Consider the following 24132-nt stretch of genomic DNA (forward strand, 5'->3'; position numbering starts at 1 on the left):
CTTTATATCCCTCTCTCTCTCTCTCTCTCTCTCTCTCTCTCTCTCTCTCTCTCTCTCTCTCTCTCTCATAAATATCGTCTTCCTTTTGTTCATATACGACGTATACGCAAACACCCAAAAACAAAAGGAAAGAGAAGAAATGGTGTCTATAAGGGTCTCTTGCTCTCTACTAATACTTTTGATTTTGCAACTGCATGCACATGTCTCCAACAGCAAAGGTATATATGCGTATACATATGTCGGCTCTTATATTATATATGCATGTGTGAGTGTACGTACGGTCTGTGGTTGCAATATACACGAAACTATACTCACATTTTATTTATTTATTTTTCATTTTCTGCACAATAGAGATATTGCCACAAGCTACAAAGGGAGGAGAGCTTCAATCGGTTACTAGTACGATAAACCCCAACGAGGTGAACCTCTTTTTCGCTAACTTATCGTCTATATCCAATATATATAGAATTGTATCATACGCAAGAAATTTAAAAAAAAAATTGCTAATCTAAACAAATTTGTTTGGCAATAATTCGGATCCACGATCTTCGATGCAATAAACCCGCTAAGATCCCTTTTCTTTTTTTCGGTTAACCAGAAGAATGTGGGCAATGGAATGCGAAACCGGAAAATGTTGAAAGGAGAGAAGAAGGATGTGGAAGCAGAAACTACAGAGGAACTGGTGAGGGGAGAAGAAAGAAACGAAGAGAATGAGCTCAAAACGGCGAGTTTAACGGCCGATTACTCAGACCCTCTTCATCATCCTCCCAGGCATAATTAATAAGCGAGAATGTAAGAAAGCCTCTGTCTTGTCTAGAGGCTTCCCCCCCCTCAAAACAATATGGATATTTATATTCTATTATTATTTTGCACAAAGGGTTTGTGAGTCGTAGTGAAGTAGAACATCGGCCTGTTTTTTTAACTATTGTTTTGTACGTATCGGACAGAAACTGAACATGAATGTTTCACTTCACGTTTCTTTGTATAACCCTAAAAACGAAATAATTAATAAATTAATTATCGGCGTATATGATCATATTATGTTATGAATTTTTAAATATCATATATATATATATATAGGATACCGTGTCTCATGAGTAAAGCGAACTAACGGAGACGGGCCAAGAGTAACAACGAGGCATGAGTAAGAAAAGGCCCAAATCAAATAACCCAATCGAATATGGGCCCAAACAGAAGCGTAGAAGAAATGAATGGGCCTAAATGGACCAACAGAATAAAAGAGAGAAATGTGCTCAAGCCCATTTTAATAAGAAGAAATGCCTTTTTTTCTAAAATAAGAAAAAAGAAAATGAGATTTCTAGCAAATTTCGCAGTTTGCGTTCGCTAAAAATTTACTGTATATATATATGTAAACTAGTCATAGGGTTTATTTCAATGAAATCGAGTTCAACTTTCGAGCGCTTTTTATTTAAAAAAAAATTTGTTACATTCAATCCTGAATTACAAAATTTGAACGCATAAATAATTAAGAGTATATATAAAACATTTTTTAGTATATACATGTTTTAAGCCATAAAGGTTATATAAACAAGAAACAAACTTCGCATGAGTTATGATTCAATGAGGAGTCATGGGTGTTTCAGATACACGTGTTGTGCGCATGACATTTTAAAGTACGCACGTACAATTAAGTCATCTATAATAATCTACGTAATTACCACGCATAATTATTATTATTTTTTTTTTTTGCAGATTTCGGTTTGTACGATGAGTCGATTTTGCACAAAGGGACTTTGTTATTTTGCTCCATTTTAATATAATTCGTAATTTATATATACGACAAATGGGTGGTTTGTGTACGCGACCAAAACGTTGTAATAATTTTAAACTGTAAGTATCATATATGGAGTTAATTATCAAAGTATGCTATTGTCGAATTAAGTAAATTCAGATTGAAATCATGAGCGTGAGTTAAAAAAAACGAACTGTCCGTAACATATAAAATGGAATTTTCATTTTTTTTGCAAAAAAATGTTACAAGATATAAGCGAATTCTTTTTTTGTTTTAAAAAGCTTGTTGGATAGTAAACGGATTTGCCCTTGAAATTTTGAGATTTGAACTAGAAGTAATTTTTATATATTTGGTCTCTCTCTCTCTCTCTCTCTATGTATATATATATATATATATACACGTAGTTTTTTGTGATCGTTTTGATTTTACACATGAACCAAAAAAAAAAAAAAAAAAAAACAGGGAGAGAAAGAGAGGAAATTAATGGAGGCTGCAAGAGCTTCTTGCGTTCTACTTATACTATTCATTCTGCGACTCCATGCAGAAAGCTATGCAAACTATAATAGCAAAGATACACATATAAACACACAACGTACAGAGAGATGTTAATGCAATTTACATATGCATGTATATATATATATACTTGAAAAAAATACACCTTTCATCTCTCTCTCTCTCTCTATATATATATATATAAGTAGTACCATTTTTTTTTTGCAGCCATGGAAATAGTAGTGAAGCAAGCTGCATACAGACGAGGTCATGAAGTAACTGCTCGGGCACCTAATAAAGCCAGCATGGTGAATTTCATTTTTAACCCGTTTTACTTTTTTTTTTTTTTTTTCAAATAACAAACCCTAGATAGAACTCCATGCACTGATCATTTATATATTTCGCATCACGTATATAGAAAGATATCGAAACGTATGCATATATATATATATATATATAGGTTTTTGGGTTTTAGATATATAGTTGTTGTTCATCGTGTATTTTTTTTAATCACCACGTGATATATCTTAGTATTTTTCATGTTTTTTGAGATTTTAGGAAATGCGAAATCTTGTGATGGATGAAGTGGAGCCACCGAACAATGAGAAGAAGTCGAAAACTTCGAGTTTAACGTCTGATTACGCCGGACCCACTCATCATCCTCCAAGGCACAACTAATTACCTATGCCCTTCAAAATAATTGAATCTCTTGTTTCATATATCAAGCTTAATTATTAATTACACATGTTTATAATGTTAATATACATGTGTTTGTTGTTTCTGTTATCTCTGTTCTTTCTATATCCATATCCGATAGATACTTAGTGTGAATATATACATACTGCATACAAATATGGCTATAGTTTTACACTTCTAAAGAAGCTATAGGATCGCCTCTTTGTTTTACTTTCCTCTGTTTCGAATGTGAAAAAGAGTATTGTTTAACTGTATTTACAGATACATTTTACCGTTATAGATAAAGCTATTAGAAATTTTCTCATAGTTTTTATATTAATCTTCATATATAATATATATATATATACATGTTCCATGCACGTGTGCATGTGTGAATAGAAAAAACACGATCCGTTATTAGCTTAGTCCTCTTTTCAGCCGAAGCGTGACCCAAACAAAAAAGGCCCACTCTATAAGCACATGCCCGTATTTATTTTACCATAACCACTCGACGACAAACAAATGTGATTTGGCAACTTGGGCATGGTGCGAATTGGAATTCCACCTTTATAGATATTTTTTTTATATAAATATTTGGTGGGAATTTGGACTAACCAAAATGGTAAACGTTACAAAAACTAATTATTTTGGCAACATGCAATATGGGTGTGGACCTCCCACGGAGCAGTGGTCCTTCTTCTCCTCTCTAAGTGATCTCAGCGTGTCTCATAAAAACGGCTCATGATCAAAGGCGACAATTATATCTATACGTACACACACATGCATACACCCCGCCTATACGCACACTTATACTCGACATATTTGATCGGCTATGGAACCGATTCTATAGCTTAATATATCGAAATAAATGTGTCCATATCACATATTTATCTTAGTGTAATTCACACAGCAATGGCAATGGCGCTTGGGTCAAATCTGTTTTGGTTGGTATTGCTAACGGAATTGGTTTGAATCTGTGCTTTCATTCTGTTGCACAATTTTGACAGAATTCCCGCTTATTTGTTGTTACGAATGTTTGTTACCTTTTTGAATTTTTAGGCTCTCCAACTTGTATATATATGAGTGTACAGTGCATTTTATAAAATAAGAAATCAGGAAATATTTTTTTTATCTCGTTTTCTCTCTCCATCTCACTGTTGTTGAAATGGTATCAGAGCTCTAGAAGCTTCTTTTGCGTTTCTGGGTTTCTTCTTTCCGATCGTTTTTCTTTTGATTTCTTTCCTCTGTGTTCATGGCGGAGGATTCTTCTTCTCCGTCTATTTTGGCTGATTCAGCTACTCTGATTTCTTCGGACACAGTGTCTTCTCGAATTTCTGCTCGAGATCCTTATTCTGACCCTCTTTTTCTTCACGCTGCTGATTCTTCGAGCGTATCTTTGGTTTCGCACAAGCTCTCAGGTGAATCCAACTATGGCGCTTGGTCTCGTTCGGTTCGCCAAGCTCTAATTGCTAAGAATAAACTTGGATTTATTCTTGGTACTCAGCCACAACCTTCGGACGATCATCCTGACTATGGGTCTTGGTTGCGCTGTAATGCAATGGTATGTACTTGGTTGAATAATTCTGTTGATCAGGATATTCAAACCTTGATTTCTTACTTGGAGGATGCTCGAGAGATTTGGGTGCATTTGGAAACTAGTTACAAACAACAAAATGTTTCTAAAATTTTTAGTATACAGCAGAAAATTGATAATCTGCATCAAGGGTCTTTGGATGTTAACACGTATTTCACTAAGCTGAATGCTATGTGGGAGGAGCTCAAACATTTTGAACCTATTCCTATTTGCAATTGCGGTGGTTGTAAATGTGGTGGTTGCAAGTGTCGTATTGATCAGCAGTGGATGGAGTTATTTGAGCGCAGAAATGTTGTAAGGTTCCTGATGCGTCTCAATGAGTCGTATACTGCAGCTCGGCGTCAAATTTTGATGATGGATCCGCTTCCATCCATGAACAAAGCTTATAATCTTGTGACTCAAGAGGAGCAGCAACGTCTCAATGTTTCCCCAGCTCCTGAGGCTGTTGCATTCCAGACATCGACTCAAATACCTCGTTCTACTGGGAGTAATTCCTTTACCCCGCGGCCTCAGAATTCTGGTATGGCTTCTCACCCTGCTCCTCAGTCTAAGCCTCGTCCAACCTGTACGCATTGTGGTATGCTTGGTCATACCATCAATCGATGTTTTCGTCTTCATGGTTATCCTCCTGGTCATAAGGCTTCTTCCAACTGGAATTCAAGGAACTCACACTCTTCGAAGCAGAAATTTTCTGTGTTTGAAAAATTTCAGCCTCATGTGAATATGGTTGGTGCTCATAAGGACGGAGTTGATTTTACCAATACTCCCAAGGCTCCTGGGGATGGTTCTTCAGGTCAGAGTCTTTTGGAACAAGCTCAGTCTCTAATGGTGCAGTTTCTTTCCCAACAAAAGGGTCAAGGTTCTCTCTCTACTGATTCGAATTTTGCTGCTGTTCAACCTCCTTCACCAGGTACCATATCACCATCCCATTCTGTTCTTTCATCATTTCAGCCTTGCTTTGAATTTCCATCTGTTATATGGATTCTTGATACTGGTGCAAGTTCTCATGTGTGTTGTGATTTGACATTGTTTTCTGAGATCCATGACATTCCAACTGTTTCTGTCTCCTTGCCTAATCATTTGTCTATTCCTGTTTCTAAGGCTGGTACTGTTGTTCTTTCTTCCCAGATTACTCTTTCCTGTGTCTTGTTCATTCCTTCTTTTCATTATAATTTGTTGAGTGTCAGTTGTTTAACTTCCTCACTTCCTTGTTCTGTGGTTTTTTCTCCTACTTCTTATATCATTCAGGATCTTACTCAGGGCTTGATGATTGGCAAGGGTAGTCAACGTCACAATCTTTATGTCTTTGAGATGCAGAGTTCTTCCTCCTCTACTTATGCGTTTTCTCTTCCTCTCTGCACTGCTTTATCTGCAACTTCATTTGATACATGGCATCATCGTCTTGGTCACCCATCCAATCTCAAAATCAGTTCTCTAGGACATTCTTCTCAGATTTTATTTGAGTCTACACCAGATTTGTCTTCCTTATGTCCTGTATGCCCTTTGGCAAAACAAAAGAAATTACCATTTCCTGTTTCTCGTCACAAGTCTGTTTTTCCTTTTGAGTTGATACATATAGACATTTGGGGACCTTTTCATGCTGAAACTGTTGATGGACACAAGTATTTTCTTTCCATTGTTGATGATTTTTCTCGTTGTACTTGGGTATATCTGCTGAAATCAAAGAGTGATGTTCTTACAAAGTTTCCTCAGTTTCTTTCTTTTATTCAAACACAGTTTAATGCTCAGGTTAAATGTGTTCGTTCTGACAATGCTCCAGAGCTTTCTTTCACTGATTTGTTTCTCCGAAAAGGCATTGATCACCAGTTTTCTTGTCCTTATACTCCACAGCAGAATTCTATTGTTGAGAGAAAACATCAACATATTTTAAATGTTGCTCGTTCTCTTTTGTTTCAGTCCAACATTCCTTTGTCATATTGGGGGGATTGTGTTCTTACTTCTGTCTATCTCATTAATCGTTTGCCTTCTCCTGTTCTTGGCAATAAATCTCCTTTTGAAGTGCTTACTAAACAGAAACCTCAATATTCTCATCTTCGGGTTTTTGGATGTCTATGTTTTGTATCAACTCACCTCAAGGACAGACATAAATTCAGTCCTCGTTCTAGTCAAGCTGTGTTTTTAGGTTATCCTCATGGTGTCAAGGGTTACAAAGTCTTGGATTTAAATTCCAATGCAGTATTGGTGTCTCGGAATGTCACATTTCATGAGTCTTCTTTTCCATTTAAAACAACGTCTCTGTCTTCTTCTGCATTGGATTTCTTTCCAACCTCTGTTTCTCCATTTTTCTTTGATTCTTCTGTGTCAGTTCCTGCATCTTCTTCTTCTTCTGTCCAGCCTTCTATCTCTTCTCCTCCTATGGAAACAGTTGTGAATGAGCAGTTGGACACAGAATGTAATATCAGACCTCAACGATCACGTAGAACACCAGCATATCTTTCTGATTATCATTGCTCTCTTTTACAGACATCCCCTGTTTCTTCTTCTCCTCTTGTTACCTCACATCCTCTTTCTTCTGTTTTGAGTTATGCTTCTCTTTCTTCTCCATATAAACATTTTGCTTTATCCATTACCACTGAACCTGAACCACAAACTTACACCCAAGCAGCAAAATTTGAAACTTGGAGGGAGGCTATGAAACTTGAATTGGGTGCTCTAGCTAGAACTAAGACTTGGACCATTTGTTCTCTGCCTGATGGTAAGCATCCCATAGGATGTAAATGGGTCTTTAAGACCAAGTACAATGCTGATGGTTCGGTTGAAAGACATAAGGCACGTTTGGTTGCAAAAGGATATACTCAATTGGAGGGGATTGATTATTTGGAGACCTTTAGTCCAGTAGCTAAACTTACTACCGTTCGGACTATGCTGGCTTTGGCTGCCAGGTTTGGTTGGTCTCTTTGTCATATGGATGTTAGTAATGCCTTTTTGAATGGTGACTTGCATGAGGAGATCTACATGAGGTTGCCACCAGGTTATGCAGATCTTCAGGGGGAGTGTATACCTTCAGATTCTGTTTGCAAGCTTCAAAAGTCCTTGTATGGTTTGAAGCAAGCTTCCCGGCAATGGAATTCTAAAATTTCTGATGTTCTTACTTCTGCTGGATACATCCAAGCTCAGTCTGACAATTCGATGTTTTTTAAGAGGCAGAACACTGACATTGTGGTTGTTCTTCTGTATGTTGATGACCTTCTCATTACAGGGAACAATTCCATGTTGGTCACTGATCTCAAGTCTACTTTGAGTACAGCCTTTCAGATCAAGGATCTCGGACCTCTTCATTACTTCTTGGGGCTTGAGGTTGCTCGATCTCACAATGGTATTTACATCTGTCAACGTAAGTATACATTGGAATTATTGGAAGATTTTGGTATGCTAGGCTGCAAACCTATTTCAACTCCTATGGACATTAAGGAAAAACTTGGACAAGATTCAGGAGATCTTCTCCCTGACCCCTTGGAATATCGGAAGCTCATAGGAAAACTGATTTATTTGTCTCTCACCAGACCTGATATCTGTTTCCCTGTGACAAAATTGAGCCAATACATGTCTGCTCCTCGTACTCAACATTTGCATGCTGCCTTTCGCGTTTTGCGGTATTTGAAGAATGCTCCTGCTCAAGGTCTTTTCTATTCAGCTAAGTCTGAACTTCGTTTGAGTGCCTATGCTGATTCTGATTGGGCGAGTTGTCCAGATTCTCGCCGATCTGTTACGGGGTTTTGTGTCTTCTTAGGCTCCTCCTTAATCTCATGGAAGTCTAAGAAGCAGAACACCATTTCCCGCAGTAGTGCAGAGGCTGAATATAGGGCAATGGCGCAAACTTGTTGTGAGTTGGTTTGGTTGGATGCTTTGCTAACGGAATTGGGTATTCCTTGTCCTCGGCCTGTGACCCTTTTCTGTGATAATCAAAGTGCGGTTCATATTGCGAATAACCCCGTGTTTCATGAGCGGACGAAACACATAGAGTTAGATTGTCATTTCGTTAGGCAACATCTCAAATCAGGTTTTTTAAAGCCGTTGCACTTATCTGCTTCTGATCAGGTGGCTGATATTATGACAAAGCCCATCTCGGTTGATCTTTCTCGGCGCTTGTTAGTCAAGATGGGTGTTCAGCATATCTTCTCCCCATCTTGAGGGGGAGTCTTAGTGTAATTCACACAGCAATGGCAATGGCGCTTGGGTCAAATCTGTTTTGGTTGGTATTGCTAACGGAATTGGTTTGAATCTGTGCTTTCATTCTGTTGCACAATTTTGACAGAATTCCCGCTTATTTGTTGTTACGAATGTTTGTTACCTTTTTGAATTTTTAGGCTCTCCAACTTGTATATATATGAGTGTACAGTGCATTTTATAAAATAAGAAATCAGGAAATATTTTTTTTATCTCGTTTTCTCTCTCCATCTCACTGTTGTTGAAAATTTACGTGAAAGATATCGTGTCCCAACATATATGTATAATATGGAGATGTGTATGTCCGCATAAATATTATGAAGGAAAGCGAAAATGAAAATGAAGGAAAGGCAGAGAATATACCGGGGGGAAAGGCAAAGGGACGTCCGACAGGTGTCAATCATCTATTGGGTGGCGTCACCATCAAAGCAAATTACAAAATACATCGATTTAAAAAAATAAAAATAGAGAGGGGAATGGGAGCACGTGAGAGTGACACGTCAGCAAGAAGAAAACACCTCCTCACACCTTTCGCTTTCACGTATTATGAATGACCCATAAAACGACAGGTCACTCCCGAAAGGACACCACATGCCTCCCCACCCCCTTTATTATTATTATTATTATTATTCTAAAATCTCTTGATTTTTTTATAAATCACACATAAATAAAAATGGTACAAATCCAATTTCTATTTTAAAAAGTTAAATACCAAATTTTAAGAGTATAGTAACATGACATTTTTAATCAATAAAAGTAAAATTTCAAGCACCTATATCCAGAAATTATATAAGCGTTTCAATATACACTAAAATTCAGCAATGACTTTTAAGCTATGGTATTTTGTCGTATAAAACCTTAATCATCTCCTATTGTTATTATTTTTTTTTGCCAGACTTCAGGTTTATTATGCAGCAAAACTACACTAACAACAACACGTTGCCTGAATGTAATTACCGTTCGGGCCCACGAGTTTGATAATATTTGAAATTTAACCCCTTATTATTAGGCAAAGTCGTGGGACCCATAAGATGTAAATTTCTGGACTAGGCATCCCCACGTGACACCGTCACGAGAAAGCGAGGGGCCGCCACCGCCTCGGTCTCTTGTAGGCACGTGCTCTCACGACTCCCCTACAATTTCCCCCTTTTCCACCCTATATTTTCCCCTAATTACTTTGTTTGCCCTCACCTTTCTCCCTTCTTTTCTTTATCTCCCACTTTGATTAAAACTTTTCATATTTCTAATATGGAAGTTCGCAATTTTTTTTTGTATATAACAAATTATAGATTTATATATATTTATATCTATGTATAGATGTTACCATCCCAAATTACAAAAGGAGATAGTTCCATATGAAATGGTTTTTATATATTTTTGCTTACAAGTAATAACTGTTGCCAAATCATTAAAAAAAAATCAGCATATCTTTACCTATATCAATAGGTCATGGTCTTTATCTATATAATCGATATATATATATATATAATATTGATATTTGATTATACGTAAAATAATTTTGTTTTATTGGTAACCCACAAATATAGGACATGTAAAAATATATAATATATTAGCAAATTACGAATGTTTTTTACTACATGAACAAGCCAGTTCGTGTTACATATCACAATTATATTCAATTTTTTTCGGAGAAGTGATTATTGCTCATTTTTAAATTTTGTGCAATATCCAAAATTTCTGATCAATCAAATATTTATATATTTTTCATTGTATATGGATTGATAGATACTTTGTAATCACATGTTGTACTAGACTTAAGATTTGGTTATATGTATTCCAGACAATTTTTTACCTGTTTAACATTTAATATTGTGGACTATATTAAAAATTAAATATGATGTTTCAAATTCAGCATAATTGTATTCGTGAACTTTAGTTATTGGAAAAGATTATTAATTTCAAATTGGCATTAATATTGTCACCTCTAAATCCAACAAATTTGATATCTTCTTTGACTATGATATTATTTATTCTAATTTATATAAGATAAAATCAAACCATAATAATTACAGTTGTATAAATAGTGAAATTAATGAACAGATATGTACGTGTTACGGTGGTGCCATTACGGTTTGTGTTGCACCACTTGAATAAAATGTTCCAAAGGAATATTATAATAAATTGATTTATTGCTTAAAATTTGAGTCAAGTTATAATAACAGTTAACGTATTAAACTACTAATCCTTTTATATTGTGGAAAACGTATTTATATTGTATCAAAATATTATAATATGATGATTATAAAAAAAGGTTAATTTATTTTTTGCCTGTGAAAAAAAACTTACTATAACGAAAGAACTTAAATTTTAAAATCAAAATTAAAAAACCAATCCCGGAAACAAAATATTTAAAACTTCCAAAATGATATAATTACGTGGGAATGGGCAAACTCGACTCGGTATCCTTGACGTCCGTCTATTAACTGCGAAACCTGTAACGGAGACGTTTGGTAGACTAACGGCGACGATACGGGGCCCACCGCACGCGAGACGGAGCAGTGTGGCAGATGACGGCAGGGAATGGGCACACGTGATCTGCCCCCCTCATCTCACGTGCTCTCTCCTCCAACCACATTTGCAATTTTTATTTTCTTTTTTTATTGATCATGTCATATAATGCATTTATTTCAACACCATATATTCTTTATACATATTTATATCTTAATATTTCCCAACGGATGGTTTTATATTTTTATACATCAAAATTATAAAAAAATTCCACGGCATGTAATATTATATATATGTATATGTCTATATCAACGAACTTATCAATACGTATGTATGAATTTACTCAGAGAATATACGATTGTGTTCGCAATTACATTAACTTTGCTCCGTTAAATTATTTTGACTCTAAGTATGATTATTAAGAAATAAGAGAAATAAAATACGGTTAATATCATTTACCAAAAAAAAATACATTTAATATTAGTTTTAAGATTGGTAATAAATAAAAACGACAGAACAGGATAGCGTAAAACAAGAAGTGGGACCCGCAATAATCGAGATTTGTGAGTTGGCCACGTGACGCGATGCATAGAGTCTGAGGTTTAAGCCTTCCCTTTATCACGTGATACGCCGCGGATTCCGCGGCCTAACTGCCACGCGTCAATTCTGCCCGCTCCTTAGATCTTATTTTACTCAACTTAATTTAACGTATCCCTTAATTAAGTGATTGTGTTAATTAATCCATCTTTTCACCGTAAAACACGCAGAAATAATTAAAAAAAAAACTTAAGTCAATAATGGAAATATTTGTTAACTGATCCCTAGGAGGATTGATTCCTGGCAGAGGAATGTCCAATGTTGTAAGGAAATTTAATTCCCATTTTTTAAAATTACTCTACGAATGTTTAAGTTTTTATTGATCTAATATTGATTTGTTGTATTTAATAAAATTATTTCTCAAACTTTTTAATTTAAAATTGTTGATGTTGCTTTTTTTTTTCTAGTGATAAAGAGGAACACGTCATGATTAGAGACAACTAATTATCCATAACAAGGGAATAAAGAGAAAGAAGACAGCTAATTCGGATACCGTGCGATTGTTTCCGCCACACACGCAATTTAAACAAAAAATACTAGTATATATTTATCAGTTTATATGTGTGTGTGTATATATATATACAGCACAACGCATAGATGCATATTTCTTTGTATCAAAGTCAGCACGTGATTTTAATTATTTTGATTTTAGTTTCCGACGGTGTCCCATTGCATTAAGTTCATTAGTGTTTTTTGTAATAAAATATTTGTAGGAAAAACCTGGTGGTTGTAATGGAATCTACAATTAATTTATTTCTAGCTAATTAAAATAATTAATACGACGGCAAAAAACTAGAAAAATAATAAAAAGTAGACATCTTATAATAAATAAAATATAAAGAAATAAATTTTATTAATATACCTTTCAATCGGCAAACTAAGTTAAGGGCATTTTTAGATCGCGATTTATTTGTAATGCCCTTTTATTTTATTTTCATATCCTTCGTTTTTTATGGTCTTTGAAAGCTAGAACAAAAACTGAGGGGCAAAATTGTCAATCGACCACACATTATGCGGTGGTCCAGGACTCGTAGTAGTATTAACTACGAAAGCTCTAGTCAATTATTTTCATATTTATAAAAATTAATCATTTGAAATAAGTGGATAAGCATGTTTATAGTAATTAGCCTATTTGTTGGTATTTTTTAAAAAAAGATATCTTTTGTTAGTTTGTTAAACAGCATTCTGTCTTGTTTCTCTCTTTTTTATGTTTCTCTGACGCCGTCATAAAATTTATCTTTGGGTGAATATGTCTGGTTCTAAAAAATATTTAGCATAGTTTAATCATGAATCATTATTATACTCATCCATAGAGGTAATTACATAAGTTTTATAAAATATTATAGGTTTTTCCACAGGATAGTTCTGATATAATCTAATTGTGTACACTTCAGGTAAATACTTTATATTTTAGCCATTACTCTTTCCATGATTTTCATATTAACTTGATGTATAATACGAATTATCAAATACATATATATATATATATATAGATGTATAAATTTAATAAATCGAATATAAAAATGATGATGAGAGAGACACGTGTGGGCCCGACAAGACCATTGACGGTTAAGGAGGATGTGGGTTAGGTCGGTTGGGTTTGGCCCATCAGGATTCAAGAAAAAATCCCTAAAAACATTTTTATTACCAAAATGCCCCTCTGTTTGTTTGAATTGTCCCGATGTTCCTCTTGTAATTTTTGGCACGTGAGCTGTAGGTCAGTGGTGGCGCCCACTCTAAGATCGAAAACGACGTCGCATTTCTTTCCTTCATCTCACGTGACCTTTTTGTTTTTATCGCCAACAAAAGTGTTTTTTCGTTAACTGTTTTCTTTCTTGTCCTTTGAAATAAAATTTGCTTAATGGTATTTCGTATTTTTTTTTATTTTTTTTTGAAAAGGTATTATTATTATTATTGTGAAAACATGTAACCATATTATCAAATATTAACCGTTAAATTGAACTTATTACCATAATTCGGTAAACTAACCGACAGATTTTAATATCTCGAAATAAAATCGAAGAATTTTGGTGTTTTCATTTCTACTATCATTACAGCTTTTAATATAGAAAATGTATCCATGACTCCTACTAACGAGACAACGATTGCTATTTTCTTCCAATAATTTTAACGATCTTATATATTATTATCATTTTAATTAGTGAGTTTTTAGATATGTTTTCCATAAATAATCATAGATCGTATAATCACCATAAATTAAATCTTGAACTTAATATTTTGGAAGCTATTAAAATCAATTGAAATGATTAAAAAGGAACATGTAAACATGCATGCATCTGATAGCGTTGTAAAATTTACAAGATTAATTAGAAACCAAATTGTACACGAAAATGTTTAATAAAAATAAAGATCGCATTAGAATTATTTATTTATTTTTTTGTTATCGCAAATCATTACACATACGGAACGAAAAGTAGAAAGCGTGTTTAGTTTAGGCAACAACCGAACTACTCACGGGACAAAGCGGACAGAGTGCGGGGGAATGTTCTGTTTTTTTTTTTATAAAAAAAAATTCTGTAGTATTTATTGTAACTCATGTGATCCAAGCAGCTTGTCTAGTCCCTAACTCTTCTTTATTATTATTATTTTTTAAATTTTCTTCCGTCGTAATTTTCCTCTTAAAATATCATTTTCAATATTACGTGGCAATCATGCTGCCTGATTTTTATAGAGCACAATATTGATTATAGGATATTTATAATACCAGAATACACATTTATGTGTGTCTATATATATATGTAAATAGGGGTATTTTCATGCTAATCTCCATTGAGAGATATTCGCTGCAGCGTGCATGGTCTTGAAAATGTGGTCCTTTTGAACATGCATTATGCATACCTAGTTATAATTATACATACATACATATATATATATATGATCGTGTGTGTTGGATGGCTGGCTACGTACTAGGTTTACATCCAAGTGGGAGATGGTGATCGTTTATAGTGTTTTTACACTTTGAAATTATGTTTTTCCCTCTTTTTTTTATTTGTTCAAATGTATTCACACACAGCAAATTAATAATGGGTTTTACTTTAGGTCAAATGATTATGGTATTGATTTAGGTTTCAGACCATTGTTAATGGAATTGCACAAAGAAAAGGCTGTCTTTGTTCCTTACACACACACACACACACACACGCATATATATATATATATATATATGTAACAAAGTTAATAATGCATGTATGTCCCCTAAACTCCCATCATTACCCAACACAATTCCCAATATAAACAGATCTTTCAACCAAAAAACATATATATAAACAGATCTCACATAGGTTAGGTTAAACAATTCGGAAATATATTATGAATAACCATGTAATGGTAGAAACAAATTAAATGCAAGTCTCCTCTGATACCGATATAATATATATAAAATTTGTATAATACTAGATGCCTTGTTATTTTTATCATACATCTTCAAAATTTATATTTGTTTACAATAAATTATCATATAATAATATTAAAGTTTGATTTGTGTATATAATTTAAAATATTTTCGGCATCCCTTTTTTTTTCAGTTTCAGAATATTTCTGTATCCCACTAAATTATTTTCTACCTCACTAATCCGTGATGAGACATGAACCTAAAAGGGAAGAGCATGGATGCTATTGACTATTGTATACTGTATATCTTTCTTTTTTTTTGATAACCGGGTAATCCCAGACCCAAAGGACCCAAACTAATCCCGACCCACACGCACAACCGGCACCACACGTGTGGGATGTGAAGCACCCGAAGGTGGCCGGAGGGGAAATCTCCATACCCTGGGTGTTGAACCTACGACCTATTGTTCAGGAAGTGGGCTCTCAAACCAACAGAGATGGGGGAGATCCCCGTATATACTGTATATCTTTAGTTCTAATTACTAAACTCATCTATTTTTTTTCTTGTTCATTGCATTTTCTAATTCAATAATCAAGAAGAATAGTTGTCGGCCTAGTGATATATATATATATATATATATATATATATATATATATTCCTTTTTATTATTAATTTGATTAATATATATATAAAAATCAAATAGTAAAAAGGAACGGGCCAGCGCACACACAAAGCAAGAAAGAGAAGGGAAAAGAGAAAAAGAGAAAGGTGTCACCGCCAAGCTGTTTAGATATCATACTATAGACCGTTGGATTTTGTGAAATTCAAATAGAGTTAAGAGTTAGAGAAATTTTATTTTTTTGTATAATATTCAAATGATAATAATATACGAAGTTTTTTTTATCTAACTTTTCTCTAACCAATTGACATTCTAAATCAACTCATATCAAACCGCTTAAAATGGGTTACACACAATGTCAGCACAATATATATATATATATAACATATATATAACAAATGTATTTGTCGTCTATATGTGGCATACGAGCATATGCATGAATATACAAAAAAAAATATACCAACTTCAATCAAGTTTGCATGTGACCTTCATCACAGTTAGCATCAAAATTTAAAATGAAAATATAGTATTATATAATAAACTATTCATTGACGATTAAAGGGGCTTACATATATTAGAATTATTAACTGCTAATTTCTTTTATGATTAACTTCCAAAAGCAAATTTGTTTTAATATATGTATTCGTTGGCATCCTTTTTTTTTTTAATTACGTGTTTCAGTCAGTTTTTTTTTTTATTATAAACGAAGCTCTGTTTGTATATCTATATATTCCATTTCGGCACAGAAAAGTAACGAAGGAAATTATGACAAGGATTAGGCAAAACTGCGTCGTTTCAGGGTTAAATGGAGATCCGTGCCACTAATCATAGGCACAGCGAGTGAGATTAATTAGATTTAGATGTGCTTATATAATTAATTTTACTGGAAACTCGTTTTATTAATCACGTGGAGTCAACGGATACATGTTCCCAAGTCAACCTCTAAGTAACTTTGTCACGTGATCATTGTACGTAACACCTTCACTACCATTAAGAATTTTATTCCAAGCTATATTACAACTTTTACTGCCAATATGATGTTTTTGATCGGGTAAAATATGATTTTTTTTTAAATTCCGGATATTAATTTTAAAACAAATCAAGTATAAAATTTCTTAACTGCACTTATGGAATTGAATAAAATTTATATATAAAAGAATATAATTAGAATACATAACATACATTACTATATATACTTTTATTATCAGTTCATTTTCAAATATTTTTTTAAAATATTTTTGTATACAGTTACTTACATGTTAAACAAAATTTATTATTTTTTGCGCATATAATACAAAAGAATAAAACTAATACACATCCATTAATATATTGGTTATGTACGCAATTAATATGTAGTATACACGTGATACTTAGAACTCTTGCGAAATAGATATTGGCTTTACATATATTATGTTTCTATGAAATTATTTATCTATAAAAATGCATATATAATAACAGAACCAGTTAATTAGTAGTAATCAGTATTATTAACTTCGTCAACAGTTTATTTTTTTTCTCCAGTTTAAATTTTAATTTATACATAAAAGATTCAGAAAGTACTTTTACAGGCACGCACGGACAAGAAGCTCATTTGCAGTGGCCAAAATTTTAAAATTAATAGAAAAATCATAAATTAAATAGTATAAAAATATGATCGGGATCGCCGAACGGAACAAAAAAAATAAATATAAAAATTATTTTTTTTAGCGCCGCTAACTGGATAATCCCGTTTTATCTTCAACCACGCAACTTGACAGCGGCCCCAACGGCGTCAAGCCCCTAAACCTGACGCCGTTAGATTAACGCCGTTTAGATGGGACTCAGTCGCTGTGAAACGGGGAACGCAGTCACGACGGTATAAAAGATCTCCGTCTTCTCACTTCCTCCCAATACGCAGAGTGAGAGATTCGGTACGAAAAAAAAAAAGTTAAAAAAAAGTGTGCTCTCTTCTCTCGCTGTAATTATCACCTCCGATCCCACTGAAGAGTCTTGTGGTAATTCAAGTCGTCGGAATTCAAACTCTTTTTCGTTTTCTTCCCATTTGGCGACCTGGAGATCCAAACTTCGACGCAGAATTCTGGTGAAAAAAGTAATTCTCGCGCCCTTTCTTCATACTTGCGTCCTTTTTCTCTATATTTACTTGATTTGATTCGGAATTCTGCGTTTGGATCTCCGTCTTCGTGGTTTGACTTGAATTTTGCAAAATTCTGATGGTTTGAGCTTCGAAATATGCCGAATTATGGTTGAGCCATGATTTTGTCCGAAATTGTGATGGCAGATCGTTCGAATCTGAGAATTTCAAGGGTTTTCCGGTGATTTCTTCTGGCGGAGTCAGTTACCTCTCCGATTTTCCGTCATCTCTGCGTTTTGTGGGGATTAGGACGGAAAAACTTTGCGGTGGAGGCAGAATTCTGCAAAATTCGAGCTGACATCCAGTTGTTTAGGAGCTTTCTCGGGGAACAAGTACCTGAGAAAGCATAATTCAGATAATCTCCATCTCGTTTTCTTCCAAAAAGCATCAGAGACGAAATTCATCCTGAATCGGCAGTTCGGAGTCGCAGATCTGAGCGATTAGCTTCCGAATTTCGGAATCTGCATTTCCACTCACGGAATTTCCCAAGAATTCCGTCGAAAACCGAATCGAGTGCAGAGTTCTGAGATTCCCGCGTTGAATTAGCCTGTAATTCAAAATTCAACCAAAACGTCGCGATTGCTATTCATGGAGCTTCCTCAGCCTCGTCCCTTCGAAACCGAAGGTATTGCTATCTTCAGATTTTCTTTTAATGGTTTCTAAAAAATAATCAGATTTATTCTTTGGAAAAAGAAAAAAGATGAAGAAGAGGATTATCTGTGTTCAAGTTTGATTTAGAAGATTTTCCACAGGGAGAAAACCAACACATGATTTTTTATCGCTCTGCAGTCATTCAACCGTCCCACCAGATCCAAGGACTTCTTCTCAAGGTATCTTTCAAACTTCTTCTCGTCATTTTAAATATGTATTATCATTATCATTTGTATTATTATTATGATTATTATTATTTTTGTTATATATGTATGTGTGTGGAAGTAAAGTACTAAATGAGAGCAACTAAAGATATTAAAAAAAGCAAAAATGAGGAATTTATTTAAGCGTCACGTTTTTCGGTTGCGCGCGCGTGCATGTGAGCTTACTGCAAATCATGGATCACGGGCCATCAGAATTTGGGCCCTACTTGGCCCAAACTGTTGAAACCTGGAAAGGGGACTGTTTGATGGATTTACCTGTCTGCTTTTTGGAATCAGAATCCATTTGTTTTTTTATAGATCTTGATGCTTATGATGATGAATGATGATGTTTCTGTTTCTATATGCTTGAGATCTAAATTCGTACACGAGATTTGACAAACATATATCTATTATGTGTATCTACAGACGCGCGCGCGCGCAGACACCATTCTGTACGGTTAATGTATCGAAAACATAAACTGATGCATCACGTGATTCACGCCAGATCTGGGTTGCGTAGTTTCATTTTTAGATTTTGTTGGGGGAGGCATGTTCGCCATTGGGCACTTTTATTACACATTCCCAAGTGTGATCTACTGTCTGAACATATCAAACACATAAGTTGTCTTAAATAGATATTCGGGTTTTGGGTAGTGTATGTTCGCTGGTTAACCCCATGCTTTTCTACTCTGCTTATGTCTAAGCAGGTGGACACCTGAAAACCCACGATTTTCTGCAACCGTTGGAGCGTGTTGGGAGAAGTGGAACAAAGGAGGAAACCAGCAGCAGCATCCAGACGTTGGCGTCTGAGAAGCCTCCACCACCAGCCCCACCGCCATCTTCAGTGGATCAGCACGTGCTCCCGGGAGGTATAGGGACGTACATGATCAGCCACATTCCCTACTTTCATCATAGAATTCCTAAACCGGAAGTGTCGCCAGTGTTTACGGTGGCTCAAGCAAGTGGTAGTGAGAGAAACACCGACGAGAATTCCAACTGCAGCTCATATGCTCCAGGTGGGTTCACTCTGTGGGAGGAATCTGCGAGGAAAAAGGGACAGACAAGGAAGGAGAATGTCGGGGAGAGAGCGAGCATGCTAGGTAACCGGAAAAAAAAAGACAGCAGCAATATTTCTCTCATTTATTTTAACAAAAAAAAATATCACTCATTTATATATACAAAGATGTATGTCGTATTTCGGTTTCCACCATGATGCATTATATATGTAAATGGGATAGAGAGCGTTGCACGAGTTCTGGAGGACACCATTCTAAAGTAGGATTCTGATTGTGAGCAGATGCAGCGTCAGCGGGGCAATGGCCTGGCCCAGAGCGACAGTCACAGTCATCAACGACGACGAACAACAGGAGCAACTTCAGTTCTCGCTCTTCCTCTCAGTGAGTCATCTCCTCCTCTCTTTTACTAGATCAGTCTATTGGATATTTGTCTTATGTTAGAGATTGCGGAATGCACATGCTGACCATGAGGTTTGTTGGGAATGTCATCACACAGGGTGTCCGGACTGAAGAGCCAGAGCTTCATGGACATGATACGTTCAGCAAAAGGGAGTTCCCAGGACAATGACGGAGATGACGACGAGGAAGAGTTCATCATGAAGAAAGAGAGTCCCTCCACTAGCCAGAAAGGTTAGAATATGTATCCATACAATCGGGTCTCTCGAATTTGTTTTCCTTCCACAAGCTAAAACCTCTGGCATTTAAAAACCAAATGCTTTACAAGCTTAATTTTGTGACAGCTATATAGCATTTTTCTTATGGAATGCGAGTAACAACTATATGGGTGTTCCGTTGCTTGCTTGCTTGTTCAAGTTCCTTCCTTCATTTTGCAGTGGATTTGAGGGTAAGAGTAGACGGGAAGAGCACTGGTAATGATCAAAAGCCAAACACGCCTAGGTCAAAACATTCTGCGACAGAGCAGCGGAGGAGGAGCAAGATCAATGATAGGTGATTCTCCATGGACAGTGCCTTACGGCATTGGTCAGAGTACAGCAAATCCTGACCAATTTTTATGAATGAATGTCCTCAGGTTTCAGATGTTGAGACAACTGATCCCTAACAGCGACCATAAGCGGGACAAGGCATCGTTCTTGCTAGAGGTAAGCAATGTTCTTTCGAAAATAAATATATCACTTCGCTATAAACACATAAGTTCATATCATTGATAAACGTCAATGATTCTCAAAATATGTAACTTTTTTTTTTATGTACCAGGTGATAGAGTATATTCAGTTCTTACAGGAGAAAGTAAACAAGTACGAAGGCTGCTACCAGGGGTGGAACCCAGAGCCTGGGAAGCTAATGAACTGGGTAAGAACCAGAGGTTTCATTTGCAATTTCGAGGTCGTTCCATACAAATTATATAAATTAAAATGATTGTTTTTTTCCTTGAAAATTTAAAAAAGAGGAACAACAGCCAACATCCAGCAGAAGGAACCGTAGCCTTTGGACCACCCAAGTTGGAAGAGAAAAACAGCGTGATTGCAATGACCCAAACAGCGATGGATCAACAATGTCCGTTTCCAATGTCTATAAAGCACAGCAGCTTCTACGCAGCTGGTCCTACGGTGCTGACAGGAAGCCCGGTATCTCAGTTCCAGACGAGAGTGGTGTCGGAGGAGAGGCCGAAGTCGGGGTCGTCGTGGGAGGTGGTGGCGTCAGAGAGTGGGAAACCGAAAGGAGAGGAGGGGGATTTGGTAATTGGCGGTGGTACCATTAGCATATCTACTGTTTACTCCCAAGGGTGAGCGGGTCCATTCCCCTCCATCTCTCTCTCTCTCCCTCCCTCGGTTGTTGTTCAGACAAATGAACTAAAGCATAAAACATAAATTTGATTTGTTGGGTGGGTGGGAAAAGGTTGATGAAGAGGCTGAAAGAAGCACTGAAGAGTTCGGGAGTGGACATGTCAAAAGCCAGCATCTCTGTCCAAATCGAGCTCGCCAAACAACGCCCTGCTCCTTCCACTCTTATGGTACCATAACTAAATGTTTTCACACACATTATACCAACAAAGTGACGTATTTGTATAATTTTCAATGGGTAGGATGAGGAAGTCGGAGGGAAACGACCGAGAACGGAAACGGGAGAGGAGGAAGGTCACAGCAACAGAAACCGTAAGAAACTCAGACCCGACAGAATCTAGAAACCCCACCGGTACCACTTTCCACTTCCTATCTTCCCTCTCATTAATATTTTTTTCTTGGGGGATTTTATTTGACGATAAGCATTGGGGAAAGCTTCCATGTTTTCGTGAAGCTCCTCTGCCTTCATTTATGAGGTTCCCTCCTCAGTCCCCACCAACAGTTTTACTTCTCATTTCACTTTCTGAGTCGTTTTCCTCTTTGCTTTCCCGTGTAATATTCGACTTATATTTTATTGGCTCGATTATATTGACTACTGTACGTGGCTTTTGTACCATTAAACTGAAACTAGACTGCACATTCAGTTGGACGAACTACTATATATATACAATATAATACATTCAATTATATTCCGTATTAGTATATGATCATTACTTGACTATCAGAAATAAATTCTTATGATGAATACTACATGTTCATTGTACTTCGCCCGCTTATGGTTGCGACGATCTTGGATCTCGTATTCTGTTACGCAGATTTTATTTGTAAAGCTCAAATTATTTTCCAGTTTTCTATATATAAAAAAAACATTCTAGAATTTGAGCTGCTATATATATAATCCATTGGTCCCATCTGCTTCTTTTTTTTTAATATTCCAAAAGTATTTAACTTCTTGGTACGGGAACTTGGATAGTGGTTTTGTTTTCGTCGTCGCATGTCTTAGATTCTTTGAAATAATAAATGTGATCACCCCATCGTAACATAAAGACAATTGTATGTATGTGTGTATGTAAATGTATGTGCGTGTGTGAAAGAGGGAACTGACTTGAAGAGAGGTGAATGTCAGTGGAGATGACAGGTAATGGGCCTGTCGGGCCCAATAAGCACGTGAGGGGCATTGGGATGGGATGTAAGTTCGTGAGGGCCCACTGGGCCTTCGGAAGCTTACAGCCTTTCCTCGTGGCTTGCGACAGTGACCTCCATTAAACACACAGGTCACGTCGTTTTTATCAATCAACTATCCATTGCACAGTACAGTACACTCCAAAATCAAAATTTATTTTCTCTAACATACCCCCAAAGTTTTAGTTTTCTTCTTCAACCTTTGAAATAATTAATACGTACATATATTGATTGGTGCGGACACGAATTTGATACAACACATATGGGCCAAAGGATACAGATGCATACATACATCTATATAGATGTGCGTGTACACAATATATGTGAATGTGAATGAGCCAAATCTTTTTATGGAATCTGAATTGGATCGCGCGTGTAACATAATCTTAGCTCATGTCGAAGGACACCTGTGTTCCAATAAGGGCTCCTTGGTACTACTGTATATATATATATATATATCGCTCATGGAGTCATGGGGCATTCCACAACATTAAATTCCATACCGATAAAAACACAATATCTATAATAATAATAAAAACAATCCTCAACTTTCAAAATTCTAAAAAAAATATGAACATCTTTTTTTAATAAAAAAATCTGAATTTACATTTTACTTTTGTATTGATGTAGTTAATCCTATATATGTGCATATGTATGTTATTATGTCTATATATATGTACGTATATTTTGTTGTTGTTCACTGCGGTACTAATTGTGACGTCATTAATATGGTGTATCACGTAGTTTGTCAATAGTAAAAAAATTATCAACAAAATCAACGAATTAATTTAAAAACTGCAGCAAAAAAATGAGAAAATTCATAAAATTTTAAAAGTCTTAAGTTTTTTTATAGTTTTTTTATTAATTGGATATTTTGTAATTTATAATAATAAAATTAATAATCGTATGATCGATATGTATACATTGTATTTTAAAGTCATTAAACATATGACTTAGCATATTAATAAAATTAATATGGTATTATCCTTTGGGATTACGTTTTTTTTTTCCTCAAAAACGACTAAATTAGAGGAAACATCACTGATGAGTCGTGACAATGGTAACCATAAATTATACGAACATGGACCTATTTAAGTTGCCCAATCAGCGTCATTAAGATATCCATACGGTCCAACAAACATTGATATATATATATTGTTTATGCACATACATGCTTGATGCTTGTATAACAATACGTTTCCAATAATGTTAGAATTAGTTTTATTTAATTAAATTAATAAATTTTAATATTAATAATATATTTCTAATAATATTAAACTCATATATCATCTATTTTATTTATCTTATATATAAATATCTAATACCCGACTCTTTTAAAATCCTCCTATATATATTTGTAAGATGAATGTAGATCGATGTTCGTCTATATACACACACATCTAGGTTA

General features: G+C 35.3%; 2 protein-coding genes and 1 long non-coding RNA gene across 5 annotated transcripts; all 3 read left to right on the plus strand.

Moving 5' to 3' along the window:
• The first annotated feature begins 139 nt into the window (after positions 1 to 139).
• Positions 140 to 781, plus strand: LOC104801001 (root meristem growth factor 1). Its single transcript, XM_010524059.1, has 3 exons — positions 140 to 218; positions 352 to 419; positions 599 to 781. The coding sequence occupies exons 1-3, from the start codon at positions 140 to 142 to the stop codon at positions 779 to 781; spliced, it is 330 nt and encodes a 109-aa protein (XP_010522361.1).
• A 1408-nt stretch (positions 782 to 2189) lies between these two features.
• On the plus strand, positions 2190 to 3240 carry LOC104801009. The gene is made up of 3 exons (XR_769839.2): positions 2190 to 2345; positions 2474 to 2553; positions 2804 to 3240. It is a non-coding gene; the product is annotated as an uncharacterized LOC104801009 (long non-coding RNA).
• A 14382-nt stretch (positions 3241 to 17622) lies between these two features.
• Positions 17623 to 22229, plus strand: LOC104801016 (transcription factor BIM1-like). 3 transcript variants are annotated; one of them, XM_010524088.2, is made up of 13 exons: positions 17623 to 17828; positions 18018 to 18495; positions 18623 to 18700; positions 19432 to 19593; positions 19666 to 19824; positions 20022 to 20121; positions 20237 to 20370; positions 20574 to 20688; positions 20771 to 20840; positions 20956 to 21051; positions 21147 to 21484; positions 21598 to 21712; positions 21785 to 22229. In XM_010524088.2, the coding sequence occupies exons 2-13, from the start codon at positions 18459 to 18461 to the stop codon at positions 21881 to 21883; spliced, it is 1503 nt and encodes a 500-aa protein (XP_010522390.1). In that variant the 5' UTR covers positions 17623 to 17828; positions 18018 to 18458; the 3' UTR covers positions 21884 to 22229. The 3 variants fall into 3 exon arrangements, with proteins under 3 accessions (XP_010522390.1, XP_010522381.1, XP_010522399.1); XM_010524079.2 differs by having other exon boundaries at positions 19432 to 19824; XM_010524097.2 differs by lacking the exon at positions 17623 to 17828 and having other exon boundaries at positions 18443 to 18495; positions 18660 to 18700; positions 19432 to 19824.
• Positions 22230 to 24132: the final 1903 nt, after the last annotated feature.

The sequence above is a fragment of the Tarenaya hassleriana genome, unplaced genomic scaffold, assembly GCF_000463585.1.
Source record: "Tarenaya hassleriana unplaced genomic scaffold, ASM46358v1 Cleome10, whole genome shotgun sequence".
NCBI classification, from domain to species: domain Eukaryota; kingdom Viridiplantae; phylum Streptophyta; class Magnoliopsida; order Brassicales; family Cleomaceae; genus Tarenaya; species Tarenaya hassleriana.

What these genes read in the sequence shown, in the direction of transcription:
- LOC104801001 (XM_010524059.1), top strand. Translation starts at nt 140, where the DNA reads ATGGTGTCTATAAGGGTCTCTTGCTCTCTACTAATACTTTTGATTTTG. An exon ending in ACATGTCTCCAACAGCAAAG is followed by an intron (nt 219 to 351) that starts GTATATATGCGT and finishes TCTGCACAATAG; the next exon opens with AGATATTGCCACAAGCTACA. An exon ending in GTACGATAAACCCCAACGAG is followed by an intron (nt 420 to 598) that starts GTGAACCTCTTT and finishes TCGGTTAACCAG; the next exon opens with AAGAATGTGGGCAATGGAAT.
- LOC104801016 (XM_010524079.2), top strand. Translation starts at nt 18,459, where the DNA reads ATGGAGCTTCCTCAGCCTCGTCCCTTCGAAACCGAAG. An exon ending in TCCAAGGACTTCTTCTCAAG is followed by an intron (nt 18,701 to 19,431) that starts GTATCTTTCAAA and finishes ATGTCTAAGCAG; the next exon opens with GTGGACACCTGAAAACCCAC. An exon ending in CTGGGAAGCTAATGAACTGG is followed by an intron (nt 21,052 to 21,146) that starts GTAAGAACCAGA and finishes AATTTAAAAAAG; the next exon opens with AGGAACAACAGCCAACATCC.